Source organism: Crinia signifera, chromosome 7 (genome assembly GCF_055691185.1).
Source record: "Crinia signifera chromosome 7, ASM5569118v1, whole genome shotgun sequence".
Classification (NCBI taxonomy): Eukaryota; Metazoa; Chordata; class Amphibia; order Anura; family Myobatrachidae; genus Crinia; species Crinia signifera.
The window spans coordinates 33,142,851-33,169,476 of record NC_139223.1 but is presented as its reverse complement, the minus strand read 5'-3'; the positions used below and the strand labels follow the sequence as shown (position 1 = coordinate 33,169,476).

The 26,626-nt window shown below is 46.1% G+C and overlaps 1 protein-coding gene across 6 annotated transcripts in view; it reads left to right on the top strand.

Annotated features, from left to right (window-relative positions):
- The window catches only part of CACNA1H (calcium voltage-gated channel subunit alpha1 H), a 410,611-nt gene that overhangs the window by 7,325 nt on the left and 376,660 nt on the right, over positions 1-26,626 (top strand). For 3 of the 6 annotated variants that reach the window (XM_083152776.1, XM_083152780.1, XM_083152775.1), the window contains exon 3: positions 7,601-7,914. In XM_083152776.1, the coding sequence (XP_083008902.1) occupies positions 7,601-7,914 (314 nt within the window). Of the gene's footprint in view, positions 1-33; positions 120-5,195; positions 5,624-7,476; positions 7,496-7,600; positions 7,915-26,626 lie in introns of those variants that run through there. The other 3 variants (XM_083152778.1, XM_083152777.1, XM_083152779.1) reach the window with 3 other exon arrangements.

Below are 26,626 nucleotides of genomic sequence, written 5' to 3'. Positions count from 1 at the left end.
CGGTCATGTGACTCATGTCCTGTCTCTCTGCAGCGGTGCTGAATGAGGGGAGGCGCAGTGAACACCGGGCAGAAAACACCCAAATATCACGTGATGACATCATGACTGCTGCGATATAAGTAAGGATTATTCCGATTATGACTTTTGACTGTCGATCTTTGACCCTGTGGACCATTAATTGTAGACCCAGACACTGTAGATCTAAAAGACCATAACTGGCTATATGTTGCCCTGTCATCGCTATCATTATACCTCCCTCCTGAAATTTAGGGTCATGACCTGGCGGTAAGGGGGCGTGGCCCGTAAATTGGTTCGCTCCCGCAAAGCCACGCCCCATTTTTACGCTGTGGGGGCATGGCCAGAGGTTCTATGAGCTGCTGGCCATGCCCCCAGCCCCTCTTCCTGCGGAAATAGATGCTGTGTGCATGTGCACAGCGTATATTCACCGCTGCTCTGTTGGGTAACAGGGGAGACTCCCAACTGGACGTGGGACACTGCGGGAACGTCCACAAGAAATGGGGCATTCCTGCGAAAATGGGGACAGTTGGGAGGTATTGTATCATGGTCACTGCCCCCACACGACCAGCGCACAGGTCTCCTAAAATATAGGGATTTCTTCAGACCAGATTGCACTGCTGCTAATTTGCACAGCACCGCGATCAGATAATCGCCACGCTGCGCATGCCTGCGAATTAATGTGCACGGCTTGCGAAGATAAAAATATTGCGGCCCTGCGATTATCTGCAAATCCATTCGCAATCAAATGATTTCCCCTCGATGTGCAGTCTGTGTGTGGCCCAGGAGTTACACGACCACTGCAATACAAACACGAATTATATCCAAGTTTTGTTCCTGCTAATTGTAATTGCAATGTGGCCCTTCAGTGGTCAGCGTGATATAACTCACATCCTCCCGCCGTGGTGTAATATCAGCCCCAGCAATGGATTACACCATGTAAAGGAATTGCATCCTATAGTCCAGCTGATCCAGGCAGCAGTGATCCATGATCCAGGCAGCAGCGCAGGGGTTAATGTAAGGAGCTTAGCGCGATGCTGCTGCTGCCGCTGGTATCACACTGCTCCCCTCAGTCTGTAGAGATGTGAGATTCCTTAATGAGACCTGCAGCTGCTATGTGCAGAATTAACCTCATCCTGGTGTCTGGCTGAGCCGCTCCGAAGCCACGGGGGCCGGTAGAATCTCAGTGCCAGCGCACCAGGGATTGTTGTAGGCCTACAAGCATATCTGGGATCTGTGTTAGTTCTGTTGGGGGATTGTGGCACTGTAGGTATTTGTGTAACCTACATTACAAGGCAAATACTGTTACACCCTGTCTCTTCATTTAACTGTTAAGGTGCCCATACACTGCTGCGCCGTATCGCAGCAGTGTTTGGACACCCGGTACCCTGGTAAGCCGCCAGGACCTTCCCGGCGGCAGGGACGCATGCGATCCGTTGTGATGGATCGCATGCGTCCTCCCTCGCCGCCAGGAGGGAGGTCCCAGGAGGGGTGGTCGGCCGGGCAGCTGGTCCGACCACCCGGTCGGGTCCGATGCACACGGGACCGCGCATTGGACCTGACGGCATGTCAGGGAGAGGCGATTTGGTCTGATTTAACAGGCCCATTGGTCGCAATCGGCCAAATCTCCTCAGTGTATGGGCATATTTTGCAATCTCCCATGCCAGGGCTGAGTGCCAAGTGAGACGGAGCTGCTCTCTAAAGGTGGCGGAACTTGTGGGTGATGAGCCCAGTTGAGCCCCCTCCTCCACCACATCCCAAGTTCTCAATATGAAACACTGCAGTGGGTGACAAGGAGAGTCAGTGGGTGACAAGGAGAGGCAGAGGGTGACACGGAGAGGCTGGGAGGCAGGGTGTGACAGGAAAAAAACAGTGGGTGACAGGGAGAGGCAGGGTGAGGCAGAGGATGACAGGAAGAGGCAGGGTGAGGCAGGGTGTGACAGGAAAAAAACAGTGGGTGACAGGGAGAGGCAGGGGGAGGCAGAGTGTGACAGGAAAACAACAGTGGGTGACAGGGAGAGGCAGAGGGTGACAGAAAAAAACTGGGTGACAGGGAGAGGCAGGGGGAGGCTGAGTGTGACAGGAAAAAACAGTAACTGAGAGGGAGAGGCACAGGGAGGCTGAGTGTGACAGGAAAAAAACAGTGACTGACTGGGAGAGGCAGGGGGAGGCAGAGTGTGACAGAAAAAAACAGTGGGTGACAGGGAGAGGCAGGGGGAGGCTGAGTCTGACAGGAAAAAACAGTCACTGAGAGGGAGAGGCACAGGGAGGCTGAGTGTGACAGGAAAAAAACAGTGACTGACTGGGGGGAGGCAGAGTGTGACAGGAAAAAACAGTGGGTGACAGGGAGAGGCAGGGGAAGGCTGAGTGTGACAGGAAAAACCAGTGACTGAGAGGGAGAGACAGGTGGAGGCTGAGTGTGACAGGAAAAAAACAGTGACTGAGAGGGAGAGGCAGGGGGAGGCTGATTGTTACAGGAAAGAAACTGTGACTGGGAGAGGCAGGGCGAGGCAGAGTGTGACAGGGAAAAACAGTGGGTGACAGGGAGGGGGAGGCAGTGTGACAGGAAAAAACAGTGGGTGACAGGGAGAGGCAGGGTGTGACAGGAAAAAACAGTGGGTGACAGGGAGAGGCAGGGGGAGGCTGAGTGTGACAGGAAAAAACAGTGACTGAGAGGGAGAGGCAGGGGAGGCTGAGTGTGACAGGAAAAAACAGTGGGTGACAGAGGCAGCAGTGGGCCCCTTAGTCCTGAGGGGCCCTGATGCACTGCACTAATGTTAGTTCCACCTCTTGGCGAGCGGTGCCGTTGCCCAGGGATGGGTGCAGGGCCGCCCCACAGTAGCTTCCCTACAGCTTATGCTGTATTTATGACACTGCATTACCCATACTTGTATATCCTTGGTTCCGGAGCAGAAATCCCAGAAACTCACTCAGCAAATGGCTTGCACTGGCCCCTTTGTGTCTGAGTCCTTGCCTGCCCAGAATAGATGTCTAATTTGGTGGCTTTTAGCTCCTGCGTGCCACTCACCTCTGCGCACAGGATGCCACTCATTAGGACTATAGTCATCTCCCACTGACCCTCAGCATATGTAGTTCTCTGCGTACCTGCCTCTGGTGCATAGAGACAGGGGAGACTGAGACCGTCCTAGGGCAGAATGTCACTTGTTCATCACACGGTTCAAGGCATCCGAGCCGGCAGCGGCAAGAGCTTGGGGAGGCAGAGCTGTCAATCAGCTTGTCCAATGGAGATCTGGCATTAGGGAAGGAAGCAGATCACTGTTACCTGCGGCTCAGCTCTGTGCTCTGCTCTATGGCAGGCAGTCTCTGCAGCTACCATGACACCAGCTTACACCCATTTACCAGAGGAAACTGCTCTCCTAATGGGGATAACAGTGATTGACAGGACAGACCCCCAAGTGCTGCAGCAGCTGGCCCATGTCACAGGTGCGGACAGCCTAAACTAGCCGGTATCCGGACTCATGCTAGACTGACTCTAGGTCCACAGTCATAAGGTTGACCACTATTTGTCAACAGTCATAAGGTCGACAGGGTCCAAAGGTCGACCTTGAAAAGATCGACATAAAAGACGTTGACATGCATTTTTTAACAACATATTGAGCCGACATGTGCCGACCTTGGCTGGGTGGATTATGGGCCACATTCATAAGTGCGGTCAGATAGCGAGGGGGAGGCAGTGCTCAGTGGCTCAGTCACACAGCAATGCTGGTTTTGGGCTCAGTATAGGAGGAGAACATTTGTAAGCTGTGTATTATGTTGATGCCATCATTGATATCATACTTATGGAGTGTATAGACGCTTCGATTTTGACAGTTTTTCGATTTTGCTTATAGAAGCAAAATCGAATCGAAATTCAACGATTTTTAAGATGCTTTCGATCCGCGTTCAATCCGATGCACTCTCCCGTTTTTTCTATATCGAGAACAAAAATAAACTGTGCAGGCAAGGAAATATCGAATTTCATCCAGTAAATCGAATGTGCGTACACTGTGCGTACACTATGAAATCGATATAGAATGGAATGCAAAAGCACAGATCGAATGTGAATTTTGAATGGAAAGAAAAGGCCAAATCGAAAGGGGGTGGAATGGGGGAAATCGAAAGCAAATCGAATCGACAGTAAATCGATGCGTGTGTACACACCTTTAGCAGAATATTTATCAAAGGATGGAGAGTGAGAGAAAGTACTAGCCAATCAGCTTCTGTCATTTTACAGGCAGTGCTAGAATAATGGCAGGATCTGATTGGATAGTGTTTTATCTCTCTCGGGGCGAGATTTAATGAGGTGCGATATTTTGACTTTTGCAATATTATTGCAAAAATAATTTTCATCACTAAAAATCGCACCATATCGCATTTTATTTAATTAATTATGCAAATTCAGGCAAAAAAGTGCGGGACGGTGCGATTTCGGAAAAGGACAAAAAATCGCATCTCATTAAATCTCTCCCTCGATAATTCTCCCCCCAATAGAAATAATGTATAATAATACCTACTGACCAGACCTTGGGCCATGCCGATCACTTGCAGTAAGCTTTCAAGGCTTCAGGAATGAGAGACGTAGTAGTTAACATATACTGTATTATTATATCTATTAGTAATGGTTGCTTACAAACACAAGTATATGGCACATAATACATCTGAGTGTATATAAATTAATATATATATATATACACACTGTATAGACAAACTGCACACGAGTACTCTGATTACATATGTACGTCTAATCTGTGAGGTCTGATAGTACAAGCTGAGACACTGACACAGCAATACACACACACACACCCCCACATACAAACAGCTGAATAGCTGCACATGTTCCAGCAATTAGTGGTAATAAATATGGAGCGCAATCCTCAGGCACACATGTGTCTGCATGGTGACAGTCCCCAGCTGCTCTGCACCTTCAGAGCCCAGACAACCTCACCTGAGCCCTGGCTGTGGGTGTGGGAGGCAGCCTGGGGAGTAAGGGGGGGGGGGGGGGGGGGCACTCACACCCTGCCCGGCTGCTACCTATACATGCCACCTATAAGCAGCAATCACAGGGAGCTCCCAAATCCTGCTTTACCTCTCCAGCATCCTTTCTGTCACTCCCCCCCCCCCTCCTCCATTCCTCCTCCCCTCCTCATCCCCCTCCTCATCCTCCTCTCATCCCTAGCTGTTCTGTCTCTCCTCCTCCCTCCTGGTACATCAGAAGTTTCCTGCCCAGTTCTGTTAGGCTTTGCTGGGCTGCAGAGTGACTGCCTTTCCCTTAATGCAAACAGGCTGAGCTCGCAGGCACCCCAATATCTTCCTTCTTAGGGGGCACCAGCCTAGCACTCACCCCATGTCACCTGGATAAGGAAAGCACCCTTCAACTGGGATTCTTCTGGATATACCTGCCTGGGATTTTGCCCTCAGCATCAGCATCCACAGCCACACCTGGTGCCCATAACCACCGCACCTGCTGGATATCTAATATATACTTTACCCGGAGCTCAAGGGGGGGTCTCTTAACCCCTTACTCCAAACCCCTCATTATTACTTTTGGGTTTCATGTAAACTGGAGGTGAGCTATGCTTTTGGGAAGCCAGGACTCCGTTAAATCAAGGTAAGGGCACGCCTGAGCACAGGTAACTGGGGGGGGGGGGGGGGCTGCACGTACTGTACCCTTAGTTGCCAGGTAAGAGGGCTGCGGAATAAAGTGGGTGCTGCACTGGTCTGATATTCTATATTCTGCAGTCAAAATGATGTACTTCTTCCCACCAGTGCCGTAAGGAACCCTCTGTCTAGTTTCCCATCAGCAGTTACACTTATGTGGGTAGGTGGTCTTCAGCTGATCTTTAACCCTCACAACGCCAGGCAGCACGGTATTTACTACAATACAAAAAAAAAAAAAGAGGTGCCCAGGAGACAGTGAGAACAATCACCTAATGCTACTTTAGCCAGTTTTTGTTAATTCTTGTTTTCTGTCTGTACCCCAATATGTGTCTGCGAATGTGACTGGCAATACAACCCCATACGGTATAGCGCTTTGCAGAATGCTCCTCCAGCCTGATCCCACCAGGAAGGGGCTGAAGAGAGAGCGAGGGGGGTTTATGTAAGGCTTAAGTTAACTTATTTACCATGCACATATGCTGTACCCGGCTAGGCACATCAGGAACCAATTCCCCGTCTGCTCCAGTCTTCAGCCTGTTTTTTACTTTTCACAAATATGTGTTTCCTAATTTGGGCACACGCAATCATTTTAAGCCTTCAACTAACATGGCACAGGGGGAAAGCATCTTGGAATATATATAGTATGTATAATAGTGTCTACCGTACACTGACTGTCTGTAAACTGTATACATTACATGCCTAGCCTGGGCATACTCATGCCTGTAGACAGTGTACACTACTGTATAAGATCTATAGGATCATTATGAATATATTACTGTATTATGATTTTCCCCGTCTGGAGCCAGATACTGGGTAATATATGGCTGTGGGCGATGTCCGCCCCTCGCGCTGTACAGGGATACTCTGCAAAGTATAGATTCCGGCTTTAGCATTGTGTAAGTAGTGTACAGCCGGTGTATACTGTGTGCAGCACTGTATACGCAGCACGTGTACAATGACAGCGTCATTAGCAGCAGGGCTGCATTTCTGCACTTTTGAATAGAGGTTGGGGGCAATGCGATGCCCATGTGGATGGCATCTGAGCATAGAGATGGGTATTAGGGAGTGCCCGCAGCTAGACAAAGAGCACCCCGTACTTTTCTCATGCAGAAAACCATCCTGGTTTATTACATGGAGAATATCTCGCCATTAGTGAAGTCACTTGAGTTAGATGTAATTGGGGGCAGAAGTGGGGATCATTCATCTCTTATTATGTGTTTTTTCCCTACGGAAATATTCCCTTTATTACATTATCTGCTTGGTGCACTGCTCTCAATTTTATGTCGCGGCTGTGAGTCTCTGCCCTTCTCTCTTCTATTCCACACAGATATCTCCCATTGTCTTCTTTCCCTGTTCCTCTATTCTTTTCCTTTAAACGCATAGTTTTGTTCCCTGACAATCTTATTCTTTGTTTTTTTGTTAATATATTTATATATTGTATCTATGTGATGCTTCCACCTGTTTTGCGTTTCTTGTTGCTTTGATCTCTTGTTGTCTTCTGACTTTTTTGTTTTGTTAAGGTCTAAGTCTTTTAGGTTTTCTTTGCTCACTTTATATTCAGGATCTTGAGACTGCACAAGCCTACAGCCAGAACCCTCTATGCTGGACCTCAAGGGTTCATCTTCATCGAAGGTCCTACAGCTAGCCTTAATGTTCTCTTATACCATGAATTTACCATTAATTGTGACACATCTCAGCCTTAAAGTATAGTTGGAGGTTCATGAGCTTCATTGTAGTTTAGACTCATCCTATTCCCTGGTGAAACTCTTGGTGACTTACTAGTAGAACCTTTTCTCAGGACTGTTCTTAGAACTCGAAGTAGTTGGTATGTAACTGACTGAATGTTTGATTGTCATCCATGTTGTCTCTTTGACCAAGCACTGTGGACAACTGTTGGACTTACATGTTGCGCTTTGCTCCTCTACCTCAGGTGCCGTTTGCTATCATGACTGATGGCGAGAGAAAAGAACCTTTCCAGCCGCTGGCCGGAGATGAAATCAGGGTTCCCATACCCCCCATGCCACAGGAAGAGGGCCCTGGCGAGGAAGATGATGGGGGAAGTGGTGAGAAGTCAGCTCTGGGAAGCTTGGGCTCAGGAGAATCTTCTGGCAGAGGTCCGAGCCATGGTCAGGGTTCGGAGGAAGGTGAACAGGTCCCCTACCCAGCACTGGCTCCCACCGTGTTCTTCTGGCTCAAACAAACCACCCGTCCTCGCAGCTGGTGCCTCAAACTGGTCTGTAACCCATATCCTTTCCATTGAGTTTTGGAACCAATACTGTATACAGTATGTCCTTCAAAACTCCCCAGGCCTCTCATGCAGGCCGGGGAACCTGGTAGGATGGATGTTGTTCTTTGAGTTGTCTGATTCCAATTTTCTCTTTGTGCAATAATGACATACCTTGTGTTTTTCCGGATTAAAGTCTGTACTGGGAAGAACAGGGCTACCACCCGCCGCGGAGAGCGAGGTGACTGTGGTCGGTCCGAGGCTCTCAGCGGGGTGTGGTATGATGACCAGAAAGTTGGGAGTCATTAGTCCAACATCAGGACTCCGACAGTGGACGAGTTCTACAAAACTCTTTGCAGGCTAGGTGGCTCGCTGCACAGGTTCTAATCTCCCTCTATATGGATCATGGACCCCCATGAGGGAGAATAGCCCTGTCAGTCTACTGTGAGACATTTAAAAGTCGAGATTCTGATGTCGGACTTTCGACCGTCAGAATCCTGACTGTCAGAGCATCATCCAGCACCACCCTGTGCGTGTTGTTCAGGGACTCATTTGCAAAGTTCTCAGGCCATTAATATGGGATAAATATCAAGCAAGCATGGCGCTTTCACACCAGGGGAAATTCGTAGCCCTGTTCTTTCTAATTTGTTGAACACAGGATTCTGAGTTGTGCATTTTTGGAGTATTTTATTATTAATGTTATCTGGATAGGGCTTAGTCTACTTGATTCGACTGTATCTCCGATCCTTTACCTCAGGCATCTTCTGTACTAGAGGTATCGCTCTTTACCAATGTTTCTGCGTCTGGATAAAACCCATTTCAGCACTGTTTAGAAGACAGAGATGAAACAAAATAACTTAAATCAGAAGGGAAGGGAAACTAAGCTCCTCTACCCTGCACCCGTTGTTTTTTTGTTAAGTGCTTTGACCTTGTTGATTCCCTGACGCGTGAAACTGCCTCTCCGACAGGACTGGAACTACAGGGAGGTTGGATGAGGCAGCAGCCTAGGGTGCTAAGAAGTGCGGGGGATGCATTAAAGTGATTGTTGTCTAATAACGGGTTATTCATTCCACCATACATCATATCATTTGAAGGCATAGGGATTACATTGTGGTGTTTTTATATGGACCAGTGGAGAAAATGGTCCTACGACGGAAGCTACTGTATACAGCGCTATTAAGACATGTTCCTTAAGTTGTATTGTAAAGATGGTGCCTGACATTTTAGGGTCAGTTTTCAAGTCAGCACATACTGTATATTACACACATCAGAGGCGGCCATTTTGTAGGCTTGAGGTAACTCACTATTACTGTATCACTATTCACGCCTCAGTGTTGTCTCAAGTTCCTGGTGAGCTGTGTAGGGAAAGGAAACACAGCTCTATCAGTGACAGTGTGCAATATATATTTCTACTGTGTATCACTGTGTATACAGTATACATATATATATATATGTTGGCTATAATGTGTAATACATTTTCTTTTGTTTACTTGGCAGAAGGCTTTGGCCTAGCGTTTAGCAGACAGGCACTGGTGTATATTGCATTGTGTATATTGTGGTTTCTCATGCCCTTTGATGCTGGCTTCCTATGTTGTGTTGTGATGGGGTTAATGTTTAATTATGTCATGATAATGAATGAAACCATATCTTCATGCGAGTTCTTGATGCTGTTTTTTTTTTTTTTGCACTCTTACGCCATGTACTGTATTCTAGGTTATATTTTGCAGACTGGAAATGATAGTATTATGAGTAGTAGTTACAGACAGCTATAGCGGTAGGAGGGCCCTGCTCGCAAGTTAACAATCTATAGGGAAATAAACATTGATACATAAGAATAGGTGTTATCTACTGTGTGAGTAGTGCAGAGCATACTGTAGTGCATAGTTGTCCACCAGAGTGCAGAGGATCTTGGTGGGCTGTATGATATAGTGACCCAACAATGCTGGCCTGCGGTCAGGAGGATGGAAAGTGTGAAAGAGAAAATGAGGATACAGTATGTGTGCACTGTACAGTGGGCATGTATTTGGGTAGGAAAGGTTTATGGAGGTGATGTGGGCGGTTCTGGAGTCTGGAGAGCTATCTTTCTCATACTCTATCTATCTATCTATTTATCTATCTATCTATCCTTCTCAAACTCTATATATCTATCTATCTATCTATCTATGTTTCTCATACTCTATCTATCTATTTATCTATCCTTCTCAAACTCTATCTATCTATCTATCTATCTATCTATCTATCTATCTATCTATCTATCTATCTATCCTTCTCATACTCTATCTATCTTTCTCATACTGTATCTAGCTATCTATCTATTTATCTATCTATCTATCTATCTATCTATCTATCTATATGTCTCATTATCTATATCTATCTATCTAATTATCTATCTATCTTTCTCATTATCTATCTATCTATCTATCTATCTATCTATCTATCTATCTATCTATCTATCTATCTCATACTCTATGTATGTATGTATGTATGTATGTATGTATCTATCTATCTATCTATGTATCTATCTATCTATCTATGTTTCACATACTCTATCTATCTATCTATCTATCTATCTATCTATCTATCTATCTATCTATCTATGTTTCTCATACTCTATCTATCTATCTATCTATCTATCTATCTATCTATCTATGTTTCTCATACTCTATCTATCTTTCTCATACTGTATCTAGCTATCTATCTATTTATCCATCTATATTTCTCAATATCTCTATCTATCTATCTATCTATCTATCTATCTATCTATCTATCTATCTATCTATCTAATTATCTATCTATCTATCTTTCTCGTCCATCCATCTATCTATCTATCTATCTATCTATCTATCTATCTATCTATCTATCTATCTATCTATCTATCTATCTATCTATCTAATATAATCTATCTATTTTTCTCATACTCTATCTATCTATCTATCTATCTATCTATCTATCTATCTATCTATCTATCTATCTATCTATGTTTCTCATACTCTATCTATCTATCTATCTATCTATCTATCTATTTTTCTATCTATCTTTCTCATACTATATCTATCTATCTATCTATCTATCTATCTATCTATCTATCTATCTATCTATGTTTCTCATACTTTATCTATGTATCTATCTATTTATCTATCTATCTATCTATCTATCTATCTCATACTGTATCTAGCTATCTATCTATTTATCTATCTATCTATCTATCTATCTATATGTCTCATTATCTATATCTATCTATCTAATTATCTATCTAATTATCTATCTATCTATCTAATTATCTATCTATCTAATTATCTATCTATCTTTGTCATACTCTATCTATCTATCTATCTATCTATCTATCTATCTAATATAATCTATCTATCTTTCTCATACTCTATCTCTATCTATCTATCTATCTATCTATCTATCTATCTATCTATCTATCTCATACTCTATCTATCTATCTATCTGTCTATTTATCTGTATTTCTCATTATCTATCTATCTATATTTATATTTCTCACTATCTATCTATCTATCTATCTATCTATCTATCTATCGTGTACTGTATATATATGCTCTCATTGTTGGGGGAGTCCTGAGCAAATTACTATTGTAACCCTTTCCTTTCTGGCTGTCTCAGTGTAGAGCACATAGAGCATATGAGTTTTCCCGCCATGTGAATGACTGTTTCCATAGCCATGTTTTGTTTTTTAATACCCAGATTAATGGAGGCAGCTTGGGAACGTTATCCCAGACTCCTACCCCCATTATACCCTTTCTTGTGGATAATAAGAGTTCCTCTGTGCATACATCCCAGCGACTTAGTGCTGCAAGACGCCGGATGTACCACACACACAGTCAGCCTGCGCAGCTCAGTGTCAGACATTACCCAGCCATAACTAGCGTTATGTTGGTGTATTATATAAATGTGTATCACCGTGGTAACCACTAGAAAATAATGAATGTCGTGTAAACAGCTCGCAGGCTGATAATAATTTTAAGTTGGATGTATTGTGTATAGAGGCGCTGGCATGGCGCTTGGGGGGGGGGGGGGGGGGTAACTTTTTCCATGATATGAGGATGGTTTAGAAGAGTGTGACATAGCAGATTCCGAATCGTGTTACTGATCACTGGCGCTCGTTCAGGACACAGAGTAACGGCACACGCCATTAACCATAACGTCTCCTCTGCCCCTTTAAACAGCATGACATCATTAACTGTACAGTGCCCATATCGCCATATTAGGCAACAGAATGGGGCCGCTGGCTTGGTAGAGAGTTCTTCAAGCCTTTTGTGACACTTTGCAATGTCATAAAAGCAATGGCTATTGGGTTTAGGAGAAGCAGGCCTGCGGGGACCAGTGCACACAGGGATTGTATATAAACCGTGTCTTTTATACACATGGATAGACGGTCTGCTTGTCAGAAATCCAGGAAACAGTTCTGCTGATTGATAGCCTGTTCTGATCCAGACTTTGCATGCAAAGATCCCATTCCCTCTGGGAGAGAGTCAGATCCTGTTTTCCCCATCCTGTCCTGGATACGTGTGAAAGCAAAGGTGCGGGCCTCAGCCCAAGGGGCCTCTGGGAAATGGACAAAGGATTCGCAGCAATTGTAAAATGTGAGACGGTGTTGATCATGATGACAACCGGTGATCCTTCAGCTAGGTATGGAACTACAAGTTCCAGCATGTGCGGCATAGTCCCATAACAAGTGAGGGGTCTTAATATAATCCCCATCTCTACAGCACTCCGCTCAAGCAGTGTTCCCTTTAGAGCGAGTGAACTGGGAAAGGAGTGTTGGAAACATGGGCCTGGGCCATGATCGCAGTATAAATTTGTTCTTAAAATGGGCAAAATCATGTGCACTGCAGGTGGGGCAGATGTAACCTGCAGAAAGAGTTACATTTGGGTGGGGTGTGTTGAAACTGAAATCTAAATTGCAGTGTAAAAATAATGCAGCCGGTATTTACCCTGCATTAAAACAAAATAACTCACACAAATCTAATTCTCTCTGCACATGTTACATCTGCCCCACCTGCAACGCACATGGTTTTGCCCATTTTCAGAACAAATTTGCACTGCGTTCAGATCTGAATAAGGGCCCTGCTGTGTTATCTGCCTTTAGGAGTTGCAATGAGAATTTGCTGTTCAGTGTGACTCTGGGCAATTTTTAAGACAAGTTATAAAAATCGCTGAGCGTAGAGGGAACGGCATAAGTGTTGTAGGAACGCTTTATCAAATCAGCCGATTTATTGGAACGTCATGTTTGATGAGGCTATTACGCTCCACAAAATGCCTCCAGCAACTCCCATCCCCCTATATCCCACCCATATATTTCAGCATTTAAAGTTCAGGAGTAACCGTAGCAACTACAGAACGCTGCTCAGCCCCAGCAGCAGAACAAACCCATTCACAACTTAAGACACTGGTTTTACAAACAGGACTTCTCTGTTGAACCCTAACTTGCCAGTACAGTCATCTATAGCTGCAGCTCTTAGAGGGACCTCCCCCAAAATCCAAGCCCAGCTTTTATTTCCCAAGAGAACACAGAAGGTGGCATCACCTGCTGGCCACTTGTCTAGGTGTCTTGTGGTAGCCACATGCCCAGCTGGTCCCGACACAGTCCTGGAGGTTCTAAAGCTCTCAGTAGCTGCTTTAATCCACATTGCGAACCAATCTCATTCCTGGCTGTGATGGATCCGGTTTCAAAGCCGGGCTTGCAGCTGCCTGGGGAGTCTATGATGACCACGGACGGCGTGGGGAGGGCGCAATGCTGACACGTAATCAACACAGAAAAGAGGGAAACAGTAAACAGTTGTGGTTTGAAGGAAAATAAACAAACAAATAAATATAATAACTACATATAAATAAATAAATACTTCCTGACCTTGACTTAATAAGGATATCTTGATATTAAACCTGTCGAAACTGCCGGGGTGCGTTTACAAATGCAATCATCTTATTTACGACAATATTAAATGGCGCCACCTGCACCAGGTTTATTGGAGGCATGACAGAGGGCACCAATATTTATGAGGTTTTAGAATTGGTGCCTCTTGCCGCAGTGATCTCAATGTGGGGAGGTAACCCGAATCTGGGGAGAGATAAAGTACCAACCAAGCAGCCCCTAACTTATTTTTCAAACACTACCTGAAACATGGCATTTAGTAGCTGATTGGCCGATACTTTATCTCTGTCCACTTTATCTCTTTTCAAGCTTCGGTGCATCTCCCCTATTCCTAGTAAGATTATCGTCTGAGCAATTAACACTTGTGTGGCCCTCAGTACAAGGGACTTATGTTGGTTGCCCATAGCTACCGTCCAAATTACCCACCTACATTCCAGCTCTGAGGCTAAACATTGGTTGGCCTACAAAGGGGGAAATTGATCAAATCTTGGGGAGAGATAATGTGGACAACCAATCTGTTGTCACTTTACAGGTTGTGCTAGAAAAATGACACTTGTGAGCTGACCAGTTGCTATGAGCAACTAAAAGATTTGAAACATCTCCGCCATAGTTCTTATCTCAAGTGTGTGTTGGTCGAATCACAGGCATCAAGACTAATACCCTGTTCTCACTGCCGCAAAAACCCGGGTATTTACCAGGGCAAGCAGTAATTTCCCGTGCCCTGTCTCAGTGTGAAAGAGTCTTTGTGAAATTCCCGGGTGTTATGCCCTGGGAATTAGACACTGTTTTTTTGCAGGGGTTTTCCTGGGTAATACATGGGTGTATGGCAGTGTGAACAGCACAGACCCGGGTTTTTCTCACAAAATGCAAAAAAGCAAGTTCATTGGGGGATGTAATCATGTGATATGTGACAGCCAGCCAATAAAAGCTGTTTTTTAAACAGCCAATCACAGCAATTTGTACAAATTTCCAACACCCAATCAAATTCCACACACTTGTTGGAAGGCAGACCATGGAAAGCAGTGTGAAAGGGGCAGACACAGGAAATTCCCGGGTCTGAGGTGCATTATGAAGGGGGTCTGTTGAGCTGAGAAGCTCTGTGCCCCGCCAAAAACCCGGCAAGAAAAACCCGGGATTTTGCAGGGGCGGCAATGAGAATGCAGCATAAGCAAATCAGTATTCTCAATAATTCTGATTATAAAAATGTCATAGTACTGAAATCACTCATGTATATGTATACTGTATATTGCTTTGTAAAGCCAAGTGTTCCCATCATGATTATTCCCAATATGACCACTAGGGGCACTACTTGAATGTGTTTGACCACTGATTCAATGTCAATGTTGCGCCTTGTGTTTTTATTGGCCTTCCTTGCAAACTAAGCTGAATACAAACTTTGTTGTTAAGTAGCTGAATCCCAGTCTAGAAATCCTGAAAATGTAACAATTAGAGAAGTTTGGCTTCCCGAATCTCTATATATATATGTACACAGCAGTGGATGTATTACCCATAATTAACATAATCATGTTGCTGGGCTGTGCTCCTCCTCATTGCAGGGAGAGCGTTTAAGTCAGGGATGGGTAACCTTTGGCCCTGAAGCTGTTTCTGAACTACACATCCCAGCATGCACTGCTACAGTTTTGGTATTTGGCCAAACTAAAACTGTTGCATAGCATTCTGGGATGTGTAGTTCAACAACAGCTGGAGGGCCGATGGTGCCCCATCCCTGGTTTAAGTAAATCCCGTACACCTAAGCAGTGGCGGCTCCAGAGGGGGGGGGATGCAGCACAGTCCAAAATTCAAATAGGGGGGGGGGGGGGCACACCAACTGCCAATGAGTCAGTTTGGAATGGCAGTTGGTGGCAGTTGCTCTACCTCCCCTATTTGAACTTTAAACTGTGCGGTAGCCCCCCTCATCTGGAGCCTCCTCTCTGCAGTTGTGTAGCTAGCTGGTCAGTTACGTATGCTGGTCTCTCTCTTCCCTCCATAAAAGAGGGGAAATAAATATTTTCGTTTTCCACAGGAGAATCAAGCTACTAGTGGAAATCTGAAGGCACAAGCTCCCTTGTTTGCAGACAATCCTGTATCTCTTTCTGTGAGATCACCATCTGTGTCACAGGTACCAGCCATGTAAGGGACATGATTACCGCCGGCTCTCTCTGCCAGTGTTTTCCTTTGATTAAGATTCCTTGATAAACGTCAGCGATTGTAAGCATGTCGCGTGCAAAATACAGGGATTGCCGAGGAGTGGATCTACAGCGCAGTCCCCACGTTCCACCATTTAACCCTAGAAATAAGCTTTTTTTTATATGAAATAAACCAATTTTTGGACATGAATTCACATCTAGGGTAGTTTCAAACACTTCGGTTTTGACCGGACGGCGGAAAGCCGGACAAACTTTATCCGGTATTTAGCCGGATGGCAGAACCTTTCACATGATCCGGTTTTTAGCTGGATAAATTGTGTGCTTATGCATAAGCTGGATGAACAAGCAAGTGACTTTTCAGTGTCACTAGCCCGCGTTACCCTAGCCCCGCCCCTCTCATCACATGGGGGCGGGTTAAAACAGTTTGACTGACATGTCCAGCCAGTGTTCCTGTAGCCCCGCCCCTCGCGTCACATGGGGGCAGGCTTTAATAGCCGGCAGTACCGTGGTGTGTGAAGGCGCCCATTGCCTTCCACACCACACTGAGCAGGGAGGACGGGACGGCCACAGCACGGCAGCCGCCCGCTGCAGTGGTAAGATCCGGCTGCTACCCGGCGGCCGCACCGTGACCATCCTGTATGAAAGGACAGATAGTTGTCCATTTATCACTGCAGGGACGGCACCCGGACAGTGTGAAATAGCCTTCTATTTTATTCTTAAAATAAATGAGATTCCAGCTATCCTCCTCCATGTGATTTAGACCAGTCAGATTTCATCATCCTAGAGATGATCATGGTGGCTTGGGCACGCTGGCATGGTCTTACCCAGAAGCCTTGGTTTCCTTCCTTACCTGGTTGCTATTGTCTGAATGGATTACTGTTACCGAACTTTGCTTTTTACCTGACCATCGATTCATGCTGCCTACCTGGTGTTGAAGATGGAGAGTGCTACTTGTACAAACTCCATTTTGGATCCCCTAGGGAGGCTTCATCCAATTACCAAGATGGCTGCCAAACCTAGTATTGTGCAGTGCCATCTCTTCACTGTGTTAGAACGCCGCAGTGGGAAACGCAAGACACGTAGCTCCGTGGAGTCGGCAATTGTACTAGTTTAAAAATGCTTTCCAGTGAGTTGCACTGCTTCCGGTTACTGGCACACACTCACTGGCTGGTGAGATGTATGACGCCTCAATTAAGCTTTGCTCATGGAACCAGTATGTATAACTATGGGTATGACTGTAGTGCAACTACCTGTTGCTATGGGAAACATATCATCTTCAACAGAACTTGGGGCCAGATGTAGCAAGCTTCAAAAAGGGATAACATAGAGAGTGATAAACCACCAGCCAATAAGCTCCTACCTGTCATTTTTCAAACCCAGCTTGTAACATGACAGTTAGGAGCTGAATTGAAAATAAAAACTTTTTTTTTCAAATTCCGCCGCCACCGCTGACCCCCACCGCCTGCTAGCGCTCCTTCACAGCGCTAAACTACTCAGACGAAAGCCACCAGCAGTCCCTCCAGCCCCCTCTGCCCAAACCCGATGACGACCAAAAGCGTTCCCTCTGCCCCCCCCCCCCCCACCCGCAGATTGCATTGGAGCGATCGCATGGGGTTAAAAACCCCATGCGATCGCTCCTGCAATTGGATAGATAGTATGAGCAGCACATACTATCTATCAACAGTAACATTCCAACAGCGGGCCCCTGCACTGCGTCACATGGGCCCTAAAATGTGCCTACAATCATTTGAATTATCCAACAGATGTGGTCAAATGGAATTATTGCATGCAATATCTCACAAGTGTATGGGCTACATTACTCTGGCTATAATTGTTAATGGTGACTATTATAAGTTGACAGTTTGTATACAATTAAGCTATGAGCAAGCCCCAAGCCATTTGTATTCTGACCAACAAAAGCAAGATTGTTCATGAGCAGTATAAAAATCCGCCCAAAAAACACAATTTTATTTACAGTGTATTTTTTGTATCCCAACCTTCCTGGTTTGGTACTTAAGGCTCCCATACACTTGTGCGGGGTATCGCATTCTATCATCACATGCAATACCCTGGCAAGTTACCCGGCAGCTCCCTGTCAGCTTCCTGTTATATCACATGCGATCAGGGTTGCCTACCATCCCGGAAAACCGCCCAGCTTCCGCGATCCCCCCCCCCCCCCCCCCCAGGGGGATCCATGGGTCAGATGACGCAAATCGTGCCTTTTTAGCCCCGCCCATCACAGTTCAATGCCTTAAAAATGGCATTGCACATCAGGGGGCATGGCTAAAACGGCACAATCACTCTGGCCACGCCCCCCAAACAAGTAGACACTCCCAATCGCCCACCCCCCCCCCCTGAGCTGGCTCTCGTAAAGGGCAGCCAGAAAGTAGGTAAGTATGCATGCAATCCCAGGAAGAGCAAATTCGTCAAAAATGCCTGGGGAATAACATATTTTAGGAAATATATACACAACCCTTGTGTGTTTTCTTTTGCACTGTGTTTATCACAGTATTGACCCTATTGGCCGCACTGGCTAACGCAAGAGTCATTGGTCACACACCTGGTTGTATCATTTTAAATGCAGCATTTTTAGAATTTCAAGATCCAGAGCAAAGCGTTCTTCCTGTCTTTAATGAGGTTCTCAGACGTACAGTGACAGCTGCTGGAACCGGCGGATAGGTGTGATTCAGCGTCAGGCTGTGCTTATGTGTTACAGCCTGGAAGTGTCATATAGAATCATCATTAAAAGAAGAAAACGCCTAAAGTGAATTGTAGGAAGGTTGTTGTAATTATTTGCGAATGATATGGTAATGGTTAGTGAGGCAGATTAGCTGTAGTTCTGTTTGATTTTCAACATACAACTAATTGATGGGTGTGTTGCAAAAGGAACGCATGAAGCAGCATCAGCAGAATAGTGCACTATTTGAAAACATGTATATTGATGGCCCATGCATTTCAGTGGGCTTTCCAGGATATGTGTAGAAGCCCATGGGAATACTGTAAGTTATTGAAATGAGTGAAGCAAAACAGTTTCCCAAAAAAACACATAACTGGTACTGTCCTTGGGAGCCTGGGCTGGTTCATGCTAAAGCAGGGGTGGCCGGTCCTCGAGACCTACCAACGGTCCACCATTTTTCAGAACCCCTAGCTGGTGCACAGGTGTAGTCATTACTAACTGTCACATTGCCAAACCTGCTGAATTCATTTCTACTATAGACCCACAGGTTGCCTGAGATACATGAATTGTTGGTAGGACAGGTTTGGCCACCCCTACGCTAAAGTAATGGCTATAGACATTAGTTTGGAGACTTCTTGGAGATCCATTCATGGGATTCCTAAATTTATCGCAGCAACTGTCTGCTGTGCTTTATGGAATACAGTATGTCTCAGGGGTGGACATTTGTACGGTTCGGCTGTTGTTGTTTCTGGAGTATTGGGTAGAGGGCGCTGCAGGAAAATCAGGTTGTTCTAAACACAATATCCCTCTGCTTCAGTCACAACTAGTAAATCTTGATGGTTGATGGGATAAAGTGGTATCATTCATCATCTGCTGTTGATGACATCATCTCCAAGAGCCGGTACCGCGATCACCCCCGCTGGGACCGCCGATCCCTGCGCTGGGGGCAAGCCCAGCACCAAGGTAAGCTGCTGGGCTGCCCCCAGCCCCCGTCCGCGAGGTGAATGGATGCCGCACACAGGCATCCATTCATCTCCTCCCTGCCTCCACTGCTGTCTGCACAGGACAGCAGCGGAGGCTTTGTGCACCCCGCCCAACCTGCATGTTGACCGTAGGATGCTGTGGTCCGGAGGTTGGGCTTCCCCCATTGAAGTAAACGGGAGCCGGGTCGGTAGAAGTCCCTTGTAAATTGACATGGGTTGACCCATTAACACCGCCGCTGACTCGAGTCTCACCCGCCGCTGACCCAACTGACCCAAGTTTTGCGACGTTGTAAAAGGGGTATAACCCTCTCTCTGAACATGTTACATCTGCCCCACCTGGTTTTGTCCAATAAAGAATGAGTTTGCCAACATTAAAGCCAATATTTTTTAAATCTGATGGGAACTTGGCAACCAGGTGCACCGTAAAATGTTTCACTATGGTTAGCTGGTTCCATCATTAATGCTCAGCCCTAGCAACCCTCTAACCAGGCTTGGACAATGTATATATGGGGTGATTCTGGTCGGTTTGCAAAAGCATATAGTGTTCATTCTAGAACCCGCCATCTTTGAAAGCCCATGCAGTTCCTCTCCCCTGCCTGGGTGTGGTCTGTATATCAGCACTGATATGCAAACCAGACCTGTGCTAGAAACACCACAGCAGACAGCAAAAACTCAGGCAGGGAACAGGAACTGCATGAGTTTTCAAAGATGGCGGGTGCTAGAATGAACACTGTTTACTTTTGCAAACCAACCAGAATCACACCATATATACATTGTCCAAGCCTGGTTAGAGTGTTGCTAGGGCTGAGCATTAATGATGGAACCAGCTAACCATGCGAGGCTGATTAAACATGGGGGAACATTTTACGGTGCACCTGGTTGCCAAGTGGCCATTAGATCCGAAAAATGATTGTCTTTAGAACCATAAACCGTTTAACAGAACATTAAATGGCTTAATAGTTGTTTTTGCATTTGCACCTGTCCCTCTACAGAGCAAACACTTGTGAGCCTGGCTCCTGTTGGATCTGGTATTTACATTGTGCTAAACCTCTTCCCTGGGTCATTTGCACTGCCCTGATTATTTGACTATGCATTCTGTTTACCCGCTGACATCTCCTTTCCTTCCCTGGCTGGGCAATTAGGGTGATTTATCGATGCAGATAAAAACCTTTAAACAACTTGCAATAGGCATTTAAACTTTGTATCAGTGATGAATGCCCGTGTCTGTGCAAACACACCAACAGGAACGTAGGCTCGCTGCGAGACGGATGGGGTGGCTAGGCGGGCCGCAGGTGCTGGATTCAAGCAGAGCAAGTGGGCTGATTCCTGGGGAGATACATCCTCTGAGTCATATGTACAAAGGTTCTGGGTTATCAGGTACAGGGGGCAGTGATTTTTTGGCATACAGAAGGGATCTAGGTATCGCAATGGCTCTGTTTGAAATGAATTTAAACATTTATATTGATATTACAGTAACAATGAAAATAATACTATTCAGAATGTAACTGCAGCATTCTTGGCTCCAGCATCTATTTACAGTATATGTAGGCCTTTCTCTATCAATCTATATATATCTATATGTACCAATTTTGTGTATTCGCTGATTGCATCGGTGGTAGCGCACATTGCATAACTTCTACCCCTGCAGTGCTGTAGTACACTAGGGTGAAATAGGACATAGGTCAGTCTCTCCCATCTCATACCTACCATCATTAATACTGTACATGCAAAAGATGCATAATATACTGTAATCCCTCCCAGATCCGGCCAAACCACACACCCCAAATGGCACAATGAAGGTCCGCCCACTTCAGTGCCCTCATAATGTCCTAAAATGACTCAATGATATCAGAAAAAGCTTACGTGGAAATGGATGGAATTTCACCAGAAAGTGGCTGTTTTGTAGAAGATTGAATGACATGAATTTTTTATGTACTCCTGGAAGATATACACTTGTGGGTTGAAGTTAGCAAACAGGTGTCACTGCACATATAGGTTTGATAACAGTAGAATTGGAGTAATGTGCATGCAGCAGCTTCAGGAAGACTCAGTTACCGCTGATGAATAATTGATAATTATACAATCTTTGCTGTATACACACTCTGCATTGCAGTCCTAATCACATCAGCCTTCTGTAGCACTAACCACTTATGGTCCCCATACATTACCTTGATTTGGCCAGATTTCACCTGTTCCCGATGGAACGGGATGAGAAATTGGCCCAATTGGGTCAGTGTGATGTCACCTTAGGTCCAATGTGCAGTCCCGTGTGCATTGGACCTAAATCAGAGTTTGGCTGGCAGGTCCGACCTCCAACCTTCCTCCCGGTGGCGGGGAACTGACTCACATGGGCTATTCTCCCTTGTGGGGGTCCACAACCCCCATAGAGGGAGAATAGAACCTGTGGTGAGCGCAGCTTCTTTGCTCTTGCCCCCCGTCGGAGCACTGGCAGTCGGGGTTACAACGTCGGGATACCGACTGCCGGGATACCCCTGTTGGAGCCCCATACCACACCTATCGCTCACTTTCTGATTCTCACAACCATTTGGTCCCGCAGCTCTTTTTAACCCACTCTAACCAAAATATTAGTGTCTTCTCAAGATCAGTACTTCTATAACATTTTATTGGAAGATGTCTATATGTTCATAGGTGCGTAGATAATGTGAGCAAGGAGGTTATTAGACTCGTGATAAGCCTGGGGTTATGTTTTTATAGAGCCAAGTAAACAACATGCACCTGCAGTCTAATCAGCCTGACATTTAAGTCTGGAGATATGTGGTGTCCCTTATTCATGTACATTACACAATAGTGCCCTTTATTCACATTATGTCACACAATAGTGCCCCGTATTATAAATCATGGCACCCGGTAGTAGGGCCCTTTATACACATTAAGCTCCCAAAACTTAATTATGTCACTGTTCTTCATTCTGATACTGATCTCTCCTTGTCATGCCTTTTCTACTTTTTCTCAGTCTCTCCTTCATACATTTTCTCCACTTTAACATTTTCTTTTATGTTTACCTGTTCCTGTGTTATTCAATTACTTATCTTTTTTCTGTCTCCATTCGTCATGTTGATGACTGAGCTGCTCTGCTGCTTGCACCCACTGGCCAATGGTCCTGATCAGTGTCACAGTCGTGGGAGACGTCATGGCGGTTCTTTATTTACTAGGGTTGGCCATCGACCATCGATGATTAGAAATCATCAGTGGTTTATGGCCAATGTCAAATAGTTTTGCCATCGATGGGGGAGAACCAAGTGGTTTCCCACCATCAATGTCAAGCTCTGCCTCTGACACCCATGAAGCCCCACCCCCATATTTTGATTGGCCCACAGGCCAATCAGTCAAAGAAAATGGATGACCATTGAAATGTAATAACATCGATGGTCATCCATTGCATAGTTATACACTATCGATGGCCAGTTGCACTTTTGCCATCGATGGCTACCATCAATGGCAAAGGCGACGATGGCCATCCCTACTACTCACTATGTAGGCGCCAGAAGGTGGAGCTCTGGAGTGACCTACAGAGATTACAGGGAGAATGGCGGGCTTTTGGGTCACTTAGATTTGCGTGCACCCTCTGGAGGAAGTGGGCGGGCATCTGACATCCGGTGATGTCAGCGGCCCGCCGCCCCGGCTCCATCGTCACAGCCCGATTGCCATGGGAACCCCCATCGTTTACATGAGAATGCCCATGAAATGCTGGGAGTTCCCACGGACAAGACTATCTGCGGCCACCCCATGCCCCCCAGCCGCAGCCTCGGGTGCGTGTGCCCAGTGAACAGCCTGTTCGCCGTGGCCGCACGCACACGGCGTGTGCACATGCGCAGCAATGACCCTGTGATTGCACATATGCCCACCATCGGTCCCCATGCGAATGTACTGGCCCGTGTGAACAGACCAGAATAACCCCCATAATGTCCGTATTGCGGACTGGAGAACCCATTCACTGGATTAGTTCCTGGCACTAACTGGTGCTTTCTGGCCCTCTCTCAGGAGCTGCTGCGTGTATTCCTGAGATACGGACTGATGATGACGTACTGGCTGGAGGGAATCCTTTATCTCTGAGCCCCGCAGACTATACCTGTTTCCATGACGGAGCCGTACACTGGCGCACACGTTCTGCCCAGGCTGCCTGAAATGCTACACTCTGTGTATCTTTCATTAAATGTCATTCTTCTGACATTTCAGAAAGTGACTAGTCATAATGTCAGCAAAGGTCGCAAATCAACCGTTCTGTGCAAGCGCCAGCAAGAAAAGCATCATGGTAATTAACACCAGCAACTGCTGCCAACCCATACACACCACGGTTCATAAACAAAGTGGTGTCTCAGGCTTCTAAATGGAAGAATAAAGGAAACCAGGAGAAGGTTATTTTTTTGGGGGGGGGGGTATTTTCGCCTTTATGAAGAACCTAAACCAGGAATCAGCGCTGCTTGCTTACCTTACCTGGGGAACTTAACCTCCACGACATAAGTTGTGGATCCAACTGAGAACGAATGATGGTGAGCCAAATGAGAGGACGCAGTCCATGTACTCTGGTGTCGACGATGACATAAATTTTTTTTAAAAACTCATGTTGTCATGTGTTGACCTTTTCCTTTCCTTTTTGACTGTTGGTCTAGACATTGTCTGTGAGTTCTATCGCAACCACATTGCCCGGGCAATTCCTTATACAGATGGCGCCCCTCTCATTCTTGCACGGCTCTCGCCAGAACTGGTGACAGCCGGCGGAGAGGGACTGCATCAGACTGGGACGATCGTGCATCTCACGCGCACCCACGTCCCAGTCTCTGGGCAGTGGGACCCTGCCTGTCTCCGCTTCAGGGAGACTGGCAGGGTTAGGGGGGGTCGGGCGGTGATGTGGACCGGCGATGGCGGCGTGGGAGGTGGCGGACAGTTCCGTCTCCACAGGGTGTGCGAGCGTCTCATGCTCGCACACCCCCTGGTGAGGGCTTGCGGGGGCTGGCGATGGAAGTGCCAGCCCCCGCAAGAACGAGCAGCGCTCCATCTGTATCTGTATGAGAGCCCACCTTAGGGGTAAATTTACTAAGATGGGAGTTCTGTTTCAGATGGGATGTTGCCCTTAGCAACCAGTCAGATTCTATCTATTACAGTATCTTCTAGAAGTTGCTAAATAAATAAGAAGTAGGCAACATCCCGTCTTAGTAAATTTCCCCCTTAAAGTTGCTAATGGTCTTTTGTGAACCTATAAATCATGTATGTCCAAACTATGGCCCTCCAGCTGTTGTGAAACTACAAGTCCCATCATGCCTTGCCAAAGTTTTGCTATTAGGGAATGCTTAACCTATGGCAAGGCATGCTGGGGTGTGTAGTTTCTCAACAGCTGGAGGGCCGAAGTTTGGACATGCCTGGTATTAATGTATTTCAAGTTACTGTACATACCCATTTCCCATTCTTCAAAAACTATCTGTTATGGCCAAGTAGGATAACACCACTTCGTAGTGCCAAGGGCAAGGCAGGAGGGCACAAAGAACAAGGCCCTAGGCCAGTGGTTCCCAAACTGTGTGCCGCGGCTCCCTGGGGTGCCTCGGGACACATGCAGGGGTGCCGCGGGTTGGTGGTCCAGGACCAACTCAAATTATTAATGGTTAATTATTTATGAGCAAAACCAGTGCTGGTGGCTGCCAATCATAGAATGTGTACAAACAGAAGCAAATCCTGCCCTTTACCACATAACTGCCGTTAAGAATCGCATATAAACCCAATCTACTTAATTTTTTTGGGACCTAGGGGTGCCGTGAAAAAAAATCTGATTCTCTAGGGTGCCGTGAATCAAAAAAGATTGGGAACCCCTGCCCTAGGCACCAAGGTGTGCCCATGCCCATTTTCAGAAGCGGCCCAAACAGATGGAAGACAACTTGAAAAACTCACACAGACCGTTTTGTGTCGACATTCCAGGTCACATCGATGACGTATATGACACCCAGCATCCGATATAATTGCTCAGATAAAGCATCGGCGCTTATAGTAAGACTGTTTTATTCCATGGCATTTGGTAATTCCACACCATCCCCCCCAGTGATATACAGCAATTATTATTTCCCAGTGCTTCTGCTGACAGTGTTTAGCGATACGGACCCCCTATGGCGTGCGCACACATTCACAAGTGGGGCTTCCGGCCACACGGATGAATGATGATTACTTCCCGGAGACATTAGTGTGCTGCGCTCCGCATGATTGTGACGGGCACATTTAATACACTTAAAAGCAAATGATGGCGCTGATATTTGCGTTCACCTTGCAATAAATATTATTATAGAATTTATTCAATGAGCCTTTTTTTCAGTAATTATCCCTCATATCCCCAAGATGTCCATGAGCTACATACTGCAGTAATCATTGCTTACCGCGTCGCCTGACAACTCGGCATGTGGTGTCGTTGTTCGACTACGGGGCAATTCATCACCGCTCGCTATGCATCGGTCCATCGCTGCTTAACGAGCGGCTTATTGCCACCCAACGCCCGTCCGAGCGCCCGGTAACACGTGAGGGGATGTGTAACGAGAACACATCCTGCTTGCAGGAGAAATTATTCGATGGTGGCCGACTATCGATTGATTTTTCCTGCCTTCACAAATAAAAGTCAGTCTCAACTTGACTTTTATTGACGAGCGCTAGGACGAAGATGGGGCGGACAGCTGATGTCCTGCACCTATGGGAACGCCCAGCGTCTACTTTTCACGATGACGCCCCATAAAACGCTGGGTGAGAGCAATCCTGAATCACCCCCCATATTAGAGTTAGCTTCACCATCTGTAGGCGGTGCCCTGAATCTCAGCAACCAATCAGCAGTTACATTGTATCCGATCAGTGGAATGTGGATAAGGAAAGCAAGTGTTTGATTGCCCGGAACAGGCCTTGCAGCTACTCCGGGGATCGTGCTGGAAGCGGGAGGGGCCATAACAGTCATTATTGATCAGAATGTAACAGATGCATCTTTAAAAGGCCATCTTTAATTAAATACATTTACTCCATTATATTTCTAATATGAGCCACTAA